We start from the raw sequence: 19,253 nt of genomic DNA, 5'->3' as shown, positions 1-19,253 counted from the left end.
ACGTACAAGTGTGTCAATATTTTTGAGTTTTAATGTTCTTGAAACGCACACATATTGTGTTGACATCTCCGGTGTATCGCGAACCCTACAAGAGGATCAGAGTAAAGAAGATTGGGAGTCTGGGAGCAGAGGAGACGTGTACAGTTGCACAGTGCAACTGGCGCCCCTGTCGGTGTGAGCGAATGAATAACATCGCATCGGCATTATTATGAAGCGGTATATTATTGAGAGGGCGGCCAATACATGACATACCCGAATTCACACACGGAGCAGGTATTATTCACCTGTGTGCAAGCTGTTCTTCCTTAAAGCCTTCACTTACTGCTTCCAATTAACTTGGCTTTTATTCTTTACTGCATGTTGTTTGCGCGTTCCTGCCTGTGGAGTCTCCGGTAAACAGACAGACAAACAGACAGACAGGGAGGCAGACTGTTTATTTGAGTCTCGTCTCACAAAAGTAATTACATAGATACATATAACAGTACATATAAGTGAGTCACCCGTTTAGGGTTACGAGAGACTTAACACATAATACAGTATATACAGCATAAATATATTTGTGTAAAAGGGGTATGTGAAATATACTATCCATATTTAGCAATATAAAATATGAAAAGAATTAAAAAGCAGATTTTCGGCTGTAAAATATACATAATGTGTAAAAAGTAAAATAAGTTTATCAGTATTACATAACTCTAGGAAGATGGGACAGCTAAAACTTTCACGCAAATCGTCGTACACAGGACAATCAAGCAATACATGACATTCATCCCCAATACTTTCCTTGCACTGAAAACACACTCTTTCATTCACATTCGTATATTCTGCCTGTTTCCAACTTTAGAGGAGCAGTACCTGATCTAAATTTGGAGAAGGACATGACCATGAATGACACATTCAATGACAGTCTTGACAATTGAAGGTATGAATAGCCCGCAAGGTGGCGGTGTTTCAATTTGGAACAGTGACTGACAATGTAAACACCCCCTAGTGTCTGGAGAAGCTTTTTTGAAAACCGCCCGTAAACGAAATAACCATTGACCGCCAAATTTCGTTTCATCTTGAATGACAAACCTTGGATATCACAAATGGCTCCATATCTAGATAAAAGTGAATAAATGTTCTGTAGGTTTATCATAAAAAATCGAATCGATCGTGTTTGACGTCTGCATCATTCACAGTGGGCGGAGCTTATATAGGGTTGCGCTATTAATAGCAAAGCACATGGTCATGTTTACATGTGAGACATTCAATGCATTTGTGTTCAAAGTGTATTGTGGTGTATATATTTACGGCAGAACAGCAGCACAACAACAGTTTCTGTTAACAGTAACGATACATAAATACGAAATTGACGTTAGTTACATAAGTATTAGCGACAAGATTCTTTCAGTTCAACCCAAAAATTACAGATATTTGTTTAGTTTTGGTCATTTGCATTCAACAGTAAGACCTATACCACACAATCATGAGATTATATTTATAACACTTACATTATTACACAGATTTTTCATCTAGTGTTTAGGATGAGGCCTAATTTGAAGCACCAGGAGTTGCGCCAATATTTCTTAGCTTGTCTATAAAGTACGAATATGTCACGTGTATCAACATAACAATGCACAAAAACAACTGATAAATAAGTTATAAAATATACTAGATTCTTTTACCTATATATGCCCTATCTAGATAATATTGTACTTACGATAAACGAAAACTCCAATACACATATTCCAAGAAAACTTGAATTATGGATTTCCTTTTCTTTCACAGAATTGTCACACACAAAATTGAATTTGATCATTAGATTCACACTTGTCCCATGTACTTTTTTCTCGGTGGATTTGGATACACTTCGCGCACACTTTTTTAAATACAATCTGGGATTTCCCGTTTTGTCTACACAAATTCTTCATCTGCTGCTACGTTTAATATCCGTTTCTTCAAGTCAGAGTATCTACGATTTCTACAGTCCAGAAGTATTGGTAGCACTGTTTTTGAATAGACGAATTTCTGCAACATGGTGGCCGCACCATTCCTTCACAGCGACTGCCTATGATGTGCCACGCATGTTTGACAAAAGAAGTGTGAACAGACATATTCGCCTCCATCTGGTTCCACAACGAAATCTCGCTGTGACACTGACCCTCTAATCCCATGGATCGGCACTGAATTTGTCAAAGTTTGTGTTGCACTTGCAAAGGGCGGGAAGAGAGGCGTCATCTTGTTGATTCGAGTTAACGGGCGGAATAATAGACAGATCTCCTTTATTTCCACTATTTCAAGACAACACCCATAGGATAAGTGTGCACACACATATGTATATCACATATACACCAGAAGAGGTCCATATAAATATGTATCACATTGCTTTTTGGTGTAATGAAATGGACAATTAGCATGTGCTACTTACAAGTGTACACTTGCTTACAATATATACATTGTTTAGTATAAGCAGCTTCGCATGACTTCATCCCACCTTTTAACTGCCCCAGCAATATTTATCATGCTTTCTGCCCATACATTGCAGTCTAATTCATCTTCAAGTTGTTCAGGTAAACCTACAAGCAGAAAAGACAGAAAGGTATAATCGTCTGTCCAGATTCTAACAAATATTTGAAAATCAATGATTTTATCAAATATGATATTTCTTTCTTCTAAATTCTAATGACATGAAAACGTGTTTCACCATATCATTCGCAACTGTTCCACGTTTACATTACTTTGATTCTAGTGGCATTGAACCTAAGCAAACTAGTCTAGCTAACGAAGTAAAAGATTCTGGTCTATCGAGAGCAAGTTTCCATAATCTATGTTCTTGTCCAGATCATATTGTGAGGTATTTAGATAGAGATAATCTGTGCAGAAGCGTAGGTGAATCCTTTCACCACTTTTGACCACAATCGTTTCTTGATGAAATTTGAACACATTATATAATCATTAACCTCGTCAGACAAATAATATTTGGAGACAAGACGTAGCATGCTAAAAATAGGTGATTTCGTGTCTCACTTGTTCTTATTAACTAGTGTTGCTTTTTATCTAAACTATCCAAGTCGGACTAGAAACATTTGCTTGAAAATATACAATAGGTTTGAATTGCATAGCTTACCAGTGACCAAAAGCTTCTGTTGATCAATGTATCCTTGTAGTGATATTACACCAATTGTGTCACTTTTACTTTACCCTCGTCCCTTATGTACTGGTTAGATTTCGCCAATATGATAAACTTTGGGTATGTATTCATGTTTAATGATAACATTGAATAATAGCATCATATGCTATAAAAAAAGATCTCGCAACATACTTTATATGTTCTTTTGCGAACCCATCAGGTCCTGGAAATTTATTGTTTTTTAGTCCTTTAACTGTACTTAATACCTCTGCTATAATGAAAGATCTGTTCAATGGATAGTTAGCAGTTATTTTGTTATCAGCATCAGAGGTTTCGTTGTTTTCAATATGTGTGAGTGAGCATATTATTTCATCAGCAAAAGAACAGTCAAATTTACTTTCCATGGTTGGGATTGACAAGTCTCTAAAGTATTTACCAAAGATTCCACAACTACCTTCTTGTATATGAAATATCTATTAAATGAGTGGGGGAGTTAATATTTAACGTCACATCGGCAATATTTCAGCCATATTGTGACGAGAAGTAATACATAAACAACACATATATGTAGACTTTATAAAAACCTGTCGTCGAAGGACAGTACAATAACTAGAATATCACAGATTTGATTTAAAACTAGTTGGGAATATTAAAAGATAATAAGTATTAGAGAACAACACAATGTAAAAATGTGCTAGAGATTGTCAGTCACTGATGAAGGGTGATCACCATACTAGAGACCATGGGGGCTTACAGTACCTTTGCTTCCTGCATGGACTCCAGCAGGATTTATATTACCCAACAGTCACTGGGGATAATTGACCAGTTAAGCAAAAGATTAAGATGACAAAAATGCTACGTTTAAAAGTCTGGCATGCATAGAAAATACTTTGAATGACGTGGGACTTACATACCTTCTTAGGGGGACAATAAGTTTACGTTACTTCAACCCCCCTCGAGGGTACAGCCACTAACAATCTAAGTTATTTATTAGCACTACCTATATAAAAAAACATATCATTTACATCAAAATTTATGCAATAATTCAATTTCCTTTAAAAAGCACAATACTAAATGAGAATTAACTTGACTAAAAAGGTCCTTGACTGTTTTTACACCATAATATTTCTCCCTTGCGATGGAAAAATCAATGCAGTCAAGCAGAACATGCTTGACCGTGATTCTTTTATCACAAGGGATACAAAACGGAGGATCCTCACCTTTTAATAAGTATTCATTTGTATATCTACTGTGGCCAATACGACATCGTCGCATAATGACCTCTTCACATCGGGACTGACAGCCCAAGTGGGTGTAACCGATATTTGGTTTAATTTCATGTAATTTATTGATACCTACTTGGGTGTCCCACTTCTTTTGCATCAAATCTCGGATGTAACATCTGATGAGAGGTTTGATATCGGTGTATGGAATACAAAGTGGTGTCACAGAGTTGCTGAGTGCTGCTTTTGCAGCAGCATCGGCAATTGTGTTCCCAGTGATTCCAACATGGCTGGGTAACCAAAAGAAAACGATGTCGCATTGGCCAGTAGCAAGATCATTCAACAAATCGACAATTTCTATTTTCAGTGGATGCGTGGCTGACATGTTTTTAATAGCCTGGAGGCAAGAAAGAGAATCTGAAAAAAATATGAACTGGTTATGTTTCGATTGTCTGTTGATGTATTTACGTGCTGTTAAAATAGCATTTGCTTCTGCTGTAAAAATTGAACAGTTTTCTGGTAATCGGGATGAGATAATCCTGGATCCAATGACAGTGGCGCTGGCAACAGCGTCACCATCTTTGGATCCATCTGTAAATATAGATTTGTAAGTATCATATGTGCTTCGTAATTCATTATATTGTTGATGATACAGGGCTTTGGGAGCTGGAGGCTTGAAGATCAGCTTGACGGAGATTTGAAGATGGAGTAACATAAAGAGAGCACATAGTAAAAACAATATGCATGGTGAAACGTACTGATACAGTCTGAAGTGGGGTATTAAGAGAAACAGGACTGTAAATGATGCCCTGCCTAACTACAACAGAAGATCCCCCGTAGCCTTATCACCTGGAGGGGAAAAGCTGTGATATGAATCATAATATTGTAAATCGAATTTATCCGTTGTCTGCAGGAAAGTTTCTTGTAAGCAAAATGCTGATGGTTTAAAGTATTGAATTAATACCTGTAAATCATTAAAATTACTCCTAAATCCTCTACAATTCCACTATATGATGGGATTTAAACTCTATGGTCTCCTCCTGGATATGTCACTTCAGCTCCCTGCCTGACCTCAGCTGCAATCTCCAATGTTGATGAGGTTGTGAAACATTTCTGCGGTAGGAATATTACGTCCGCTGGGATATCCCTTGTCACACCGCCTTATCGCTAGGCAAACACATATTCCATACAACGACGTACGTATCCTTCCTAATACATACTGTCGAAATCCCCGCTGCTCCCCAAATGAACTGTAATCGGCAAACCTCGTCCCTTCCCGTAACTGCTGAAGAAATGACCGATCGCGTTCAGAGTCATTCGTGACCAACTCGTGTTATTGACAAGCAAATTTACCCATGATCCCCTCTACGGCCACTTTGGAACAGGAATGTAAACATAAACATGTTCTCAATCCCCTTTAACACGGAAATCCTGGCCGAAATCCCTCTGAGCCATCCACAACGAGGACGTCAACAATGTTTCGAAAACTCGATTGAAGTGTTCAGGTGAGCGGTGCAGGAGGAAAGGCATCTTGCGGATGCCAGATACGTACATGAAGCAAGGCTTCATGACCTTATGTTACATGATTTCTATACAGAGATCTTATGGAATGGAATGATTTAGATATTTTCCTGTTCTCCATGTTTAGCTGTAAACGTCAAGGGCCTTTTAGTTTTCTTGTGTTCGGAAACATGTTGTTATAATTATGATCAAGTGTTTGTTGTGACATGGTATTTGCATAAGATCTACATGAGGGTTCACGGTAGTGTTCTTATTCTCTTCATAACGTTTGGATTTGATGATAAGGGTTAGTTATCAAGGGTATAAATCTGGCAAAGTGCATGTCACACAAAACGTTGCATTCAATTCCAATAATGAGTAGCCACGTGAAAGTGAGATATGGATTACAATGAATGACAGCTTATCAATCCTAAACAAATTCACACTGAAACTTTGAAAGGATTAAGGCAAGTTAGTTGTTTTCTAACGCATGTTCTGCGTTGTGGGGAGGTTCACAGAAATCCTCAGAAAGCTTAGGAGTATTGAGTGAGTATTTTTGTGTGTGATAATTACAAACTACATGTATTCAACATGGTATATTTCAATTGCAATGTGAAACATCATACTCATAATATTCCAGCTCTGTGATGGCGGCCTGTAAATAATTGAAAATTGACTTTTGAACAAGATCCATGCCCTCAGAGTATGATGACAACCAAGTCTGACCACCCGATTCTTTAAGTGTCCAGCGATTCTACTCCAGACTCCCAACCGATATTTTTTCAGCAATGATCTACGTCGTCAGGTTTAGATGAGATAATATCGAGCAATCTTCTGTCGATCTGGGACCAGCACAGGTGACCCCTATAAAAAATATTCTTGTCAAACTGTTTTGGCCTTGTCAAGTGGTAGAATGTATGCTTCACACCTTGTCATTTCGATTTAGAATATTTACATTTGCAGTTACTGTTTAAGCATTGTATTTGCTCACAAAATCACGAAAATCACGACTTTCAATATGTTTAAAGTAATTGTGAAAAATTAACTATCAGCCCTTCAGATTTTATTGAACGCTCCAATAGACCTTTAAATTATTAAATCAAACACTCTCCATAATAATCATTTAGAGTATACTATTCAAAAGAAGTTAAGGATCACCCGATTCTTTATTAATGGTAAAGTTAATCTGTCATGACATGAGAGATTAACTATAGCAATATGAAAGAATCAGGTGATCCTTAACTTCTTTTGAGTAGTATATATGTATGTTGTAGAATGCGAAAACATGTCTGTTACTTACTTTGTTGAATAAACATGATTAAAGAAGACTAGTAATTACACCCTACTCCAGACTTCTTTGTCTCATAAAAAAACAAACATTCAAACAATGACTAAGACATTTTGCTCATTGCCCTTGCCTTACAATTATTAAACAGCCCGTCGGCACAAAATACTACTTGAAGTTTTATCTTTCTTAATGTTTTATGTTATAAAACAGTAATGTAAAAATGTCTAGCTTGTTTACATCTCAAGTGATATCCGCCCCAAGGCTCGGAACATAGATATTACCTGCAACTTTTTGCTTGCTGATTGTTTGGCAGCTACATGAATTCCCAGACAAATACTTGTCTTGTTTGGAAAAAACGGTATAACATAATTGACCAGATTTGCAGCAGTTAACATGGTTATAATGTAATAGCCTAACCGTTTCCTCTTGGAGAACACTTGGTATATTCCGTATCTATTGTCATGTTAAGGCAGGATTATTATTAAACATGTATCCCCTTATTCAATATGTGACACTTATCTGTTTTTGAAAATCATAATCAAGTACAAAGTACATAAAGATCTGTTGCCTTGTATGCAAGAATTACTGCTATTGATATGTACCATGACCTAAATCCTTTTTTTTGTTATCATGGTACAATACATTATTTGTCAGCAATATTGTGTTTTTCCTTGCTTTTACCTGGAAAAAGGGATGCTTTAAACAGGCTTTTTGATGTAAAGTAGAAGGGCAAAACAATTGGGTGGATGTTTTATTCACAAAAAGGGCCAGCAACCTGTCTTTGTTGCTCAAGATATTATAATATTCATAACACTATTATGTTCTTTGTTTTATATAAGCATTATACAAAGTATTTTATCTTTAAGTTTCCACTGTTGTTATGGGGGTCTGTCTATTTCAGACAAAAATGAAATACACAAAATTGCAAATAATGTGTAATGAGCAGCAAATTGTGAAAAAGGAACGCAGTCCCTAAATTTTATTATATTTATTATATTTTCCCTTGTAAGGGGGCATCTGATCATGGGCTACTTGAAAAGAAATGGTCTTTATCATAAATTTTAAACATGTATGTGAATAACTAATTGCTAGTTTGTAAATGTTGTGTGATGCTTTTGTCAACAAAGATTATCGTAGGCTCTGCTGAGGAGGTTAAAGTACCGTTGCCTGACTGTCCCCCTGTGTGACACGTAATTCCTATTATAATTTATGTAACTATCATCAACCAGTGTCTTAAGCCAGCTCATTGCTGAGTATTTCGTAATATTGGCTAGTATTGTTCACAACCACCGGTGGTTAAAGTGATGTCGAAATCTTGCTGGGATATCATACAGGAGGCTGAGGTCCCCATGATCCCCAGCGAGGTGGCCTATCTTTCGATACTGGTGGCTTTTAAACAGTTGAGAAAATATTGTTATGCCCAAATATGTTTGACAAATTTGTTTTTAAATATAATTTTGTTTATATAATATTATCAACATGTTCTCGTCGCTATATGACTGAATTAATGCCGTTGCGACCTTAAGTTTTTACTAACTCAGTCAATGAAAAGACTTCCCAAGATCTATATTTACAACTGTTGCGCCGAGTTAACGTATGTGGCTAGTTGTATGTATCCTGGCTTATCAGTGGCATTACGTGCAGGAGGTATTAACCCGGAACGGCCCTGTTATCTCTGTGGTTAACTTATGATTATATCGCTTCGTCATACCTGCTGTTCACGTTTTCACCAAGGGTGTACTTAAGCTTCATTTACTCTTGATCTGTACATTCAAAAGTGAAACATAAGACTGACATGACACAGGCTGATTTAAAAAAACCACACTGATTCCAAATACTTTTACGGGTTATTTATTGTAGAATACTATGTTGCTGTTTACTGTGTTTTACTAAGTGTACTTTAAAAATGTTCATTAACCATAATAATATTGATTTGAAAAAGCCTACGTAGTCAAAACACTCACACAACATATTGGATTTGTCAAGGAATTTCCTCCGATAAGGTAACATTAACACAACAATACATACGCGTGTTTTACCATATTATCTTCGCTGGATCAATAACATCAGGTCTCGGTGCAGATGACAATTGTCTTCACATTTTAACGGTCACACGCAACTCTCCTATGCTCAAGATACTTAACCCTTAAGTCAAAATGGAAACGTGTAAGTGACACTTTCCGAAGCCATTGAACGTAAAAACATGAAGACAAAATGAGTTTCACATAAATGAACAAGAGTCCAAAATACGCAGTCATTGTCTTCAAGAAACTTTAAACATGGAGATAGTAAACGCACATACACACACCCGGTAGGATGAGATGGCAATGTGGTTGTTAAACTTCTAGTGCATAATAGGCAGCTTGGGTTGTATACTCCCCAGGGGGAGGAGAATGATTCTTGAGTGCAGATTGATCCAGTGACAGGGGTAATAATAGCACTTTGAGTATGCACCTGAGTGGTGCGGAAATATGCGCAATATAAATATTGTTATTATAGAACAATTACATTTCGTTTGTTTTGCTTGTGTTTTCAGTGAAGGTTCCTTTGGTAGTTCTCGTTGTTTTGTTTGTTTGCTTGTTGTTTAGCGCCGCACTCAACAATATTCCAGCTACATGACGGCGGTTCTCGCTGTGGTTAAGACATTAATAAAATACATTTTCAAATAAATGAAATGTGGAAGAGAATTCAGTGGTAGCACATATTCAATATTAATGCCTTCTTTTTCATTACCACTGAAACTGTCAGTTTCCATGCTCCATCGACCATCAATCAACATAGATCAAGGCTATTATATTAATCAATTGCATGTCCTCTGGTCTACATTCTTCCATTATCACAATTCCTGTTTAACAAGTAAATGATATTCTTGCTTCGATCACCCTAACCCTGTTGTTAATCTCGGGACATTCGTCAAACCGCTAGAATTCCCTTAGACGTGCCAGAAACCTTATATGAATCGCGGTTACCCGCTTGGACCTGTATCACTTCGGTCTTTCGTTCCATAACAAGATGACACGACGAATTTGGTCGGTAAAAGTTCGAGAAAGGTCGGCCTGACGTTACCCGTAATTGGACAACCTGCGTGCCTTTGTGACATATCTCCTGGTGATCTGACTCCCTCTTAGTTGACATTGCTGCCCCCGGCTGTAATTTCCACGTTATTGGTATGACGTCATCTGATCGACGTGTTCATGTATCATGCTCAAACAATTAGTTCTAGAATCACTTCGGAATGTTTATAAAATGTTGTTGTTTTTTTAATCATACAAGATTTGATCGCAAACAAGAAGCTTTTGATTTTTAGTAAACATGAGTCAAGCCTCACCTCCATATCCAATTATCTTGATCATGTTACTGTTATGTTAACGCCATGTGGCACAACATTATGGGACTATGGAGACGGGCGTTACATATAGGGGGACGCCCCCGTGTCTCTTCGTCAAGACGCAGAAAGACTCTTCAGACAAACACACCATTATGTTGAAATTTGGCGTGATCGTGCTTTTTCAAGGTAAGTTGTTTCTCTGCTTCATTGCTCAAATAGCCATTCCCTTCCATTGATTTACCCACCTGAACTAGAAATAAAGGTGACCAGAGAGACCGCTTCATCTGTTTCATATTTAGACATATGCATAAAGATTTAAAGTGACAAAACACTCTCCACAAGAATGTATGACAAGAGGGATTACTTTAACTTTCCTTTGTCAGCTTTCCCTTTATGTCAAGCAATATTCCTGCAGCTCGGGCGCTTGGTGTCCACATTCCACAACTTTTTAGGTACAATCGTGCATCCTCTTTGTACCAAGATTTCAAAGAGCGACATACAGCTGTTGCTCAGATGTTGTTTGATCAAGGTTACACAATTCAAGGCCTCAGTAAAGCTTTCAATACATTTTATGGCAGACTTGTGGGGGACATTTTCAATTTGACACATCAGTGAAATTATGTCCCATGAAATTCCCTATTTTGACCCGTACCATATGTTCCCAAGTTTTTTCAGGTGAACAATTGGATTTCCTGACATGTGTTTGTGACGGGTGCAACCGATGGGGCAGGATAGATTCACCTTTTCGCGAACACCTTGTATTGTTGGATAGTGGTTCATAATCACATGCCCATGATTTAGTCGGAATCGTACAACAGACTCTGTTTTTAGAGATTTTTAGATATGGAAATGGTTTTGTTGGTTTTATTTTTATTAAATTTATAACCTTTCCGTCAGACAATTTAAATTAGTATTTTGATTTACGAATAATAAAAGTTACAATATTCAGAATAAGTTAAGCCTTTCTAGCCTTTCAAGTATGAATAGAACATTACGATCTTCGAATATTAGAAACACATTTTGAAACAGGAGAATACACCTTTACGTATAATTATCATAAATTGGGCAAACATAACTTTGTTTATTTCAATATTTGTCTCTGACTAGATATCTACACCACAGCGTTGCCCACACGGCAAAAGGGAATTAGGCCACTAGGTTTAAGCTTCAGGATTATCGATGTTCTGATATAATTAACTAATTGTTAAAAAGCCGCCTCATCTATTTCATGTTTTGATCCTTACATAAACATTCAGAGTGACAAGTAGTCAGGTTTCCGCTTCTGTAAAGCAATATTCCAGCAACTTCATCCATTGGTTTCTATATTTCATAACTTTTGAGGTACAGAAGTCGGGCGAATTTCGACGAAGACTTATATTAAAAAACCCTCATTCGGCTATTGCTCAAAAGTTGTTTGATAAGTGTTACAACATCCAAGGCCTCAGACACATGGAGGACATTTCACTGGCATCATCACTGTTTGATAATGATTCACAAGCACATATTTCATATAGTCGGAACATACTTAATCACAAATGCTTGACCACAATTTAATATGAAGACCCTGCCCCCTATTAGTTTTGTTTTGGAAGCTGATTACGGAGTGTGTGATTTCGTCAATTTTCCTTGGACATTCAAATACATTCTACAAATATCATGAATTATTGTGTCTCGGAAATTGACTAAATCTGTAAAATTACAAATTGTTTGTCACTTTAGTTGCCCTTTAAACGTTTAGAGAAACGTAGATGTATAGTTATTGAAGCTGGTCATAAATCTGTCAGTGACAAAAAATCAATATTGTGAGACATGCATGTCTGGTTAGGTTTTAAGGGACACGTCTTCCCTTTCTGTCACTACCAACTTAAAGCTGCATTTAATGGCGTGCTCGATGTCAACAGGTTATAATAAATAACAATATTGATCAAATATTGCGTCGTTCGCATACTATAAACATTTCACGAATACATTGTGTATTATTGTACACGCATAGTTGTAAATGTTTATAAACCATGTAGCTGGTAAGAATAGGACAAAAGTATACATTAAGGCCATGCATAAGCTGTTTGCAGGAACATACATTTTTATACAATTGCCATTAAAATAATAATATCTATCAGCGACATAAATCCTGTCACGAGACGTGATGAGGTATATAGCATATTTTGCACCTATCGTTAAATATTCTCTTCATGACATAATGTGTTTCTGTGTGATTTAATTGCGATTAATCATGGTGTGAGATTGGTTATTCACCGGCGTCTAGGATTTGTATTTATTTCTCAAACCATGTGTTTGAATCGTAACCCATTTACAATCAAATCACTTTCATCGGGATTTATATGTGAGATAGAAAATAGAACATAATCTCAAAGAAGTCTAACGATAGAGCAAAGTACAGCAGATGCTCACATTGATGTATGCCAAGGGTAGCATACGTCATTCATTCGCAATAAACCTTCTGCTATTTGTTTTCAAGTCACCAAACACTCCGTACCATTGCCATGAATTAAGTATTTTCAATTACATCATTGGTTTGTTTTCAGTTTATCTCCCAACAGCTGTGGCGGAGACATGTGCCGCTTGTAAAGCTACGTATGATACAGACAAGCCGGCTGCCGTAGATGAAGCAGCAAAATGCGCGTGAGTCAACACTTCATAAGATTTCATATTTATATATCACGTATGATTTATTCAATTATTTTCAATTATAGGTTTAAAGATGTATTTCCATTTTACCATCATAGTGTCAGTGCTTAGTGGCTATTGGCTTTATTTGTCTTATGTTTGCTTCCCATTATTTTTCCTGTAATACTTCTACGTATCGGAGCCAATCGTGTCGGAGCCATCAACAATATCATGGCATGGAGTAGATTCGATATAACATGTGGACCAATCAGAATCCAGGATTCGAAAATGACATGGTAGTATCAAGTATTGACACAAGAGTTTGCCGTGGAAGAGGTCATACGTGGGATATAGGAGACACTGATGTTTTAAAATATGTAAACAATTTCACAAAGCACATTATTTCAAAGGTGAGAACAAAAGGATACTTGTGTTCGTCAGTTCGGTCACCCAATCAACTTGCACTTTTCAACATTTATTTTTGCACTTACGATTGTCACATTGACTGCCAGGGGCACATTCGGTTATTACTAAATACGCAGCCCTTCGATATCATGCATAATCAACATCTTCGTGTCATCTCTTTAAGTCAAAATATCCATTTCTGTTCATTGGCACTACAATAAACGACCATTGATGGGCGCCGTCAGGAATCCAATTTCAGGACTGAACAGAATGTTGTACAGTTCTCCAGATACTGTTGTGATGTAGTGATGTGGTGCTAGCACGGTTCCTTTTGCTGTGATGTTTTTTCATCGTAGTGTCCTAATGGGGAACTGCCCTATTGCCGAATCTTTGTTATTATTCGTATTTTCGCTGGCCATAACGACATATTAAGTGACGCGTGTTATTCATTGCGATGCAGTGATGTCATTATATCGTATTGTGACGTGTCCGGATCTTGTCTTATCAATCTTGTCCTGTTGTGATATTAATGTTTCATGCACTGAATCGCTCTGACTCAACAACAGCATTATTTCAACCAAATGTGTCCCCTGTCGTGATATTGCTAAAACCAGCGTAGAACCATACTCACTCACTCACTCAGTCGCTCATGTTTAGTTTACAAAATTTGTGTCTATTTTTACTGTTCAATAGGAAAAATAATGTAAATATTATGTCGCTTACACAGTGTAATAGTGACATATTTAACCTGTCTGGAGAATTCTACATATCTGTCTGCAGACATTCATTCACTACGTGCAGTCAATGATGAGCGCAATCAATGTGGTCACAAACCCACACCTTTAAACTATCGTTCTGCAAATATTGTTGGGATATATTGCTGTGGAGCTTGCATTGTATATTTTGTCTTGATATCTCTTTCTCTTAATATCATAGGGGCGAACTGCCTAACTCCGAGTTGATTTCATGATGTCGAAGAACCGTAGTTTGCCAAGGTCTCATTGCCGTTATGTGAATTTTTATCGTATTGTAACTGGTAATACGTCATTGAAATAATGTGATGCAGGTACTTCTTCGCGATGTAGTGATGTCATAAGATCCTATCGTCGTCCAATGTCAAGTTGTCATTGTGTGACATTATAGTGTAATGCACAGACTCCACATCGTCATTTTTCAACCGCATTGAGTCAAATGAGAATAACCGGTAACATATCATATATTGTACATTTGAAAGTAGCCGGAGAGTTCCAAATATATACTGAACCAAATTAAAAACTTCACAATCCTTAAATTTTAACATTTTGACCAGTTTTCATTGTGGGCCCTTATTGTGTATTGAAACTGTAATGGCCACGTATTGTCTTCAGATAACACCCGTTTTTGTGCAAGTGAACCGATCAACATCATGTGCACAGCACCTAAGTGGCAAAAGTGGTTTTTCACGTGCAACTGGTCACGTGGCCATAATACCGCACGTGTTTTCAGCCACACTTGTTAGCAGTCATTAACAAAAAAAGAAAAACACAAGAAAACAAACGTTTTTTCGGTCATTTGTCATGCCACGACTTGTCCAACGTGAACGTGCCATCGGCATGTTGCAGACGGGAACGTCCGTAGTTGAAGTCGCAAGGACGATGGGTTGTAGTCGACGGACTGTTTATGATTTTCACACGCGTCTACAGCAAACGGGTACCACCGCTGATCGCCCTCGGCCAGGTCGACCACATGTAAAAATTACCTTCTCTGACACATTTGTCCGTTGTATATCATATATGGGATTACTTCTAAAAATGTGAAGTTTTTGATTTGACTCAGTATATTTATCTATAAGAAGATGAAACATGAAATTATGCCACAACAATTTCACAGCCTGTAAACATTGTCTATTTAAATTTGTTCTTCGGAGTATGTCAAATCTCATGTTCAAGTGTCAATGTCGGTTTTCTTCCATAGTGTGCTTGCGACATATTTGCACTGTCTGGAGGGGTCAGGGAAAGACGACGCCGGGTGTCCGCTCGTAACTGCTGACGCCGACGCCATTGAGTTTGATTATTCCGACTTTTCTTGTAGCGGGAGTATATATATATATATATCTATATATATATATATATATATATATATATATATATATATATATATATATATATATATATATAAATAAACCATAATAATAACCTAAAACATTCTTATGTTACGTAGACTTGCGAATATATATACAAACATGAGGCAAATGTTCACTCGGTGTACATGTAGTATATAATAAAATAATATAGACGTTTAGTCCCCGTTAGTCCAAAATCTTCTTTATATAAGTTTGTGATATAAAGAAGATGTTGGACAAGTGTGGAGTTTATTTTTTTATATATATGGTTGAGGGTTGGGAGATGTCGCCAGATTATTATTTGTTGTGTAGTGTGCTCTTTTTGTGTTGTATAGAAGCGGCATTTACGGACACCTGCATATGTCAGAAGGAATTCTGGAAGACCGATCAAAGTGCTGGTAATGCAGCCATCTGCAGGTAATCACCACATGCTGTTTACTATCTTGAAAAATTGACGATTCTCCTCATATATGAATATATTGTAGACATGATGATGGAAGCGCATTTTCGTAACTTAAATATGTTAAGTAAAATAGGTAACATATATAGTAATGTGTTCACACCTTCGTCTTATGTAACGTCCATTTTTTCGCCAACTACAGTGATTGTCAAGTTGACATTGTTTTTTCTACAGCGCCGCCACGGCTTACATCGCGTGCTTGAAGGGGAAGACAGCATTGGCCTGTGATGGCTCCACTACTGTAGCAGCTCTTGCTGCTGGCGTAGAGACCAGGATAACAGCTCTGGGAAGCACAGACTGTGGTGTGTTCAAAACATCATCTAGCTTAACTCTTTCACTTCGCGTTGAGTCATAATAGTTAGTCATGTAAACACGCACTGACCAATAGCAGAACGGCATAAAGGTTCGCTTACAATTAAACAAATACGAATGCAGTATTAATAGTCGCGAAATGTCGTTTGATTGCCTTCAAACTACAATGTTTTATACGTACTGAGATTATATTGTCATTACTTATTGATGATTTTATCCAAACCATCTTGTTATTTATTGTCAGCTGTCACCACCGCCTGCCAGTGTGAAATAATTGCCGCTAAAGCAGACATCTCTGCTGATGCCACTAATTGCACGTGAGTAAAGCTCAAGTTCATTCATTGCCAAAACATGGCGGTTATTAAAATCAATCTTTTCTTGCGGCAGTGGTAACTTCGAGGAATATGGGTGTAATTTCAGACACAGGACGTTTTGTTTCTTGTTACATGAATGATCCATTTTTGTTAGTCTTTTTGTTGTTTAGCGGAGCACTTAGACTTGATTTTTTCCAGACCGCAGTCATATAGCTGGAATATTGCTGGGTGCGGCGTTAAACAACAAACAAACAAACAAACTTGGCAATAGTCCACCTTATGACGGTAGTCTGTACATAACTGATTCTGGACCCGATAATTCAGTTATTGACATCATGAGCATTGATGTACGCAATGGGATACGATGACATGCATCAACTGAGTCAGCGTAGACTGACCACCAGACCCCATTAGGCGTCTCTAATTATAAGTATGAATGTTCACAGGGGAGAGGGGGGAAATTATTTTTTGCTTTAAGAACAACATTGAGTAAGATCGCTTTATTCAGTCATAACAACGATGAGTTCTCAGACATAACATGGCATCAATAAATTTAGTCGTTATTTAGGAATAACTAACAGCCTGGACATTAAACTCTATTGTACAAACTACAGCCCTGACGGCAATAGAACAGACAGTACAAGACTCAAGAGGATGCACACACCTCAAGACAAACCATACAAGCATTAATGACTAGACGCCAGTAAGCCAAAAAGGACTACCGGATGTCAATATGCATAATGGACCGCGAGGGTAAGCAACATCGAGAGCCCACCCAAATTTCCATACTTGCAATTATTCAACATTTCTAGACAAACCATACAAGCATTAATGACTAGTCCCAAAAGGGGAACTGCCGGGTGTCAATATGCAACATGGCCCCCGATGGTTAGCAGCATCGTGCGCCAACCCAAATTGCAATACCAAGCCTGCAAGTATATAACCGACTGAAAAGCAAAGATCGACCCATCGACCAACATACCTTTTTTGACAGTAGGATGAAACTGTAACAAATTGACGTCAAGTTCTAACGACCAAACATCCAACCTCAAAAATAAACTTTAGAGAACAGTATATACCATAGTGAGTAAGTACATTCTGTACAAAATAAAAATTCTGTACAAAATAAAGTATGGATCACTTATCGAAGGAGCGAACAATGTTAAAAAAAAGCTGCTTCCACAATGGCGAAGAAAATCAAGAGGTTGGTAAACATTCAAGCCAACCTGGAGTAACACGTCAAGAGTTGTCTCCCTTGGACAACTCAGCTTTCGATTTTCACGCAATGCACCACGAGGTGTTCCCCTTCGACCATATGCTACGTTAAATGCCCATCTATACCAACAGTCATTAAATTGATAAATCATCCACGCAAACACTGAAGTACTTTATTTTATCCTGAAATAACAAAACGTCATTATCACTGAGACACAATGTCAATTTGGTACAACGTGACGAATACACACAACGAAAGAAGAGCAGTAAAATAAAGGAGACAAAAACATTTCTACAATCAAAGGAAATCTCTACGCTACTGCATTGTACCGCCCCGAAAAAACGAAAATGCCTACATTGGAAAGGATAGGTTTGCAGAGTTCCATTTACCAAATACATTACTCACTTGTTGACTGGTGCAGGGTACATGCTCGGGATATTAACTGATGTCTGAGAATTCCGTTTTCCGTTTGTATTATGTATGTGCAATATCAGTTTCCTTCTTTGTCCTAGTGCCTACAAGGCCCAGTACGCATGCCTCTATCCACTGACTACTGCTCCCTGTGTTGGCACCATAGCTGATCTAAAGACGGCAGCCGCTACGTCGGTAACATCTACAACATCATGCAGTAAGTAAACAAATGCAAATATTGACATGGCCAATAGTGTTTCATTCGAAAGGAGCTTTTGAAATATGTATCCATTCATAATAAATGATGCATTTAAAATTATTCTAACTCGCGATTCCCATTTCTTACAGCTTTTGAGGACACATGTGTCTGCCAGAGAGCTTTCGATGCTGCAGCAAAAGGGACTGATGCAGAAAAATGCACGTACGTTGAAAATAGTTCAACTATATATACATTAAGAGAATTAAAGAGAAACTAAATGAAAACTGTGGTCAGATCCGTTGACTTGGTTGATTGAGTGTCATCGTCCCCGATGCAAACCAACCAATCAAACAATCCATATCTCTTCCCGCATAAATTGAATTTCCCTGTTTAATGAAGACACAGATGACACTTCTCATAGTTCGGGAAATCAGTTTGAGCCTACCCATTGACAGGTTTTGTAAAACGTTTTCAATACATCCTTGAAGGAAAACTTGATTTGTTTATCTGAAAATTCTAACATTAAACGTATATCAGTGTACCTGCCAGCAACGATACTCATTTGACCGTGTCTACGTAACTATGTATTCTAGCGCTCATAAAACTGAGCTGAGTTACCTGAGAACAGCCCAATCACCAGGCTGTGACGGTACTACGACCAAGAGCGCCATTGCAACGACTTCTGAAACAACAAGAGCTGCACTGCCAGAAAGGGATTTTCCAAGTAGGCACTTTACATTAAGGAATACAGTCCTT

The 19,253-nt window shown here is 37.6% G+C and overlaps 2 protein-coding genes across 8 annotated transcripts in view; both read left to right on the top strand.

The window, feature by feature from the left end:
• The window catches only part of LOC124126175, a 371,963-nt gene that overhangs the window by 269,323 nt on the left and 83,387 nt on the right, over positions 1-19,253 (top strand). For all 7 annotated transcript variants that reach the window (XM_048386034.1, XM_048386035.1, XM_048386033.1 and 4 more), the window contains 2 exons: positions 18,400-18,515; positions 18,647-18,719. In XM_048386034.1, the coding sequence (XP_048241991.1) occupies positions 18,400-18,515; positions 18,647-18,719 (189 nt within the window). The remainder of the gene's footprint in view (positions 1-18,399; positions 18,516-18,646; positions 18,720-19,253) is intronic.
• On the top strand, positions 10,418-16,337 carry LOC124150795. Its single transcript, XM_048386052.1, has 5 exons — positions 10,418-10,637; positions 12,998-13,094; positions 15,438-15,559; positions 15,921-16,002; positions 16,251-16,337. Exons 1-5 carry the CDS (start codon positions 10,520-10,522, stop codon positions 16,288-16,290), a joined length of 459 nt encoding a protein of 152 aa, XP_048242009.1. The 5' UTR covers positions 10,418-10,519; the 3' UTR covers positions 16,291-16,337.

The sequence above is a fragment of the Haliotis rufescens genome, unplaced genomic scaffold (genome assembly GCF_023055435.1).
Source record: "Haliotis rufescens isolate VD_foot unplaced genomic scaffold, xgHalRufe1.0.p SCAF_6, whole genome shotgun sequence".
Lineage (NCBI taxonomy): Eukaryota > Metazoa > Mollusca > Gastropoda > Lepetellida > Haliotidae > Haliotis > Haliotis rufescens.
The sequence above is the reverse complement of the archived record's forward strand: the minus strand, read 5'-3'. Positions and strand labels throughout refer to the sequence as shown.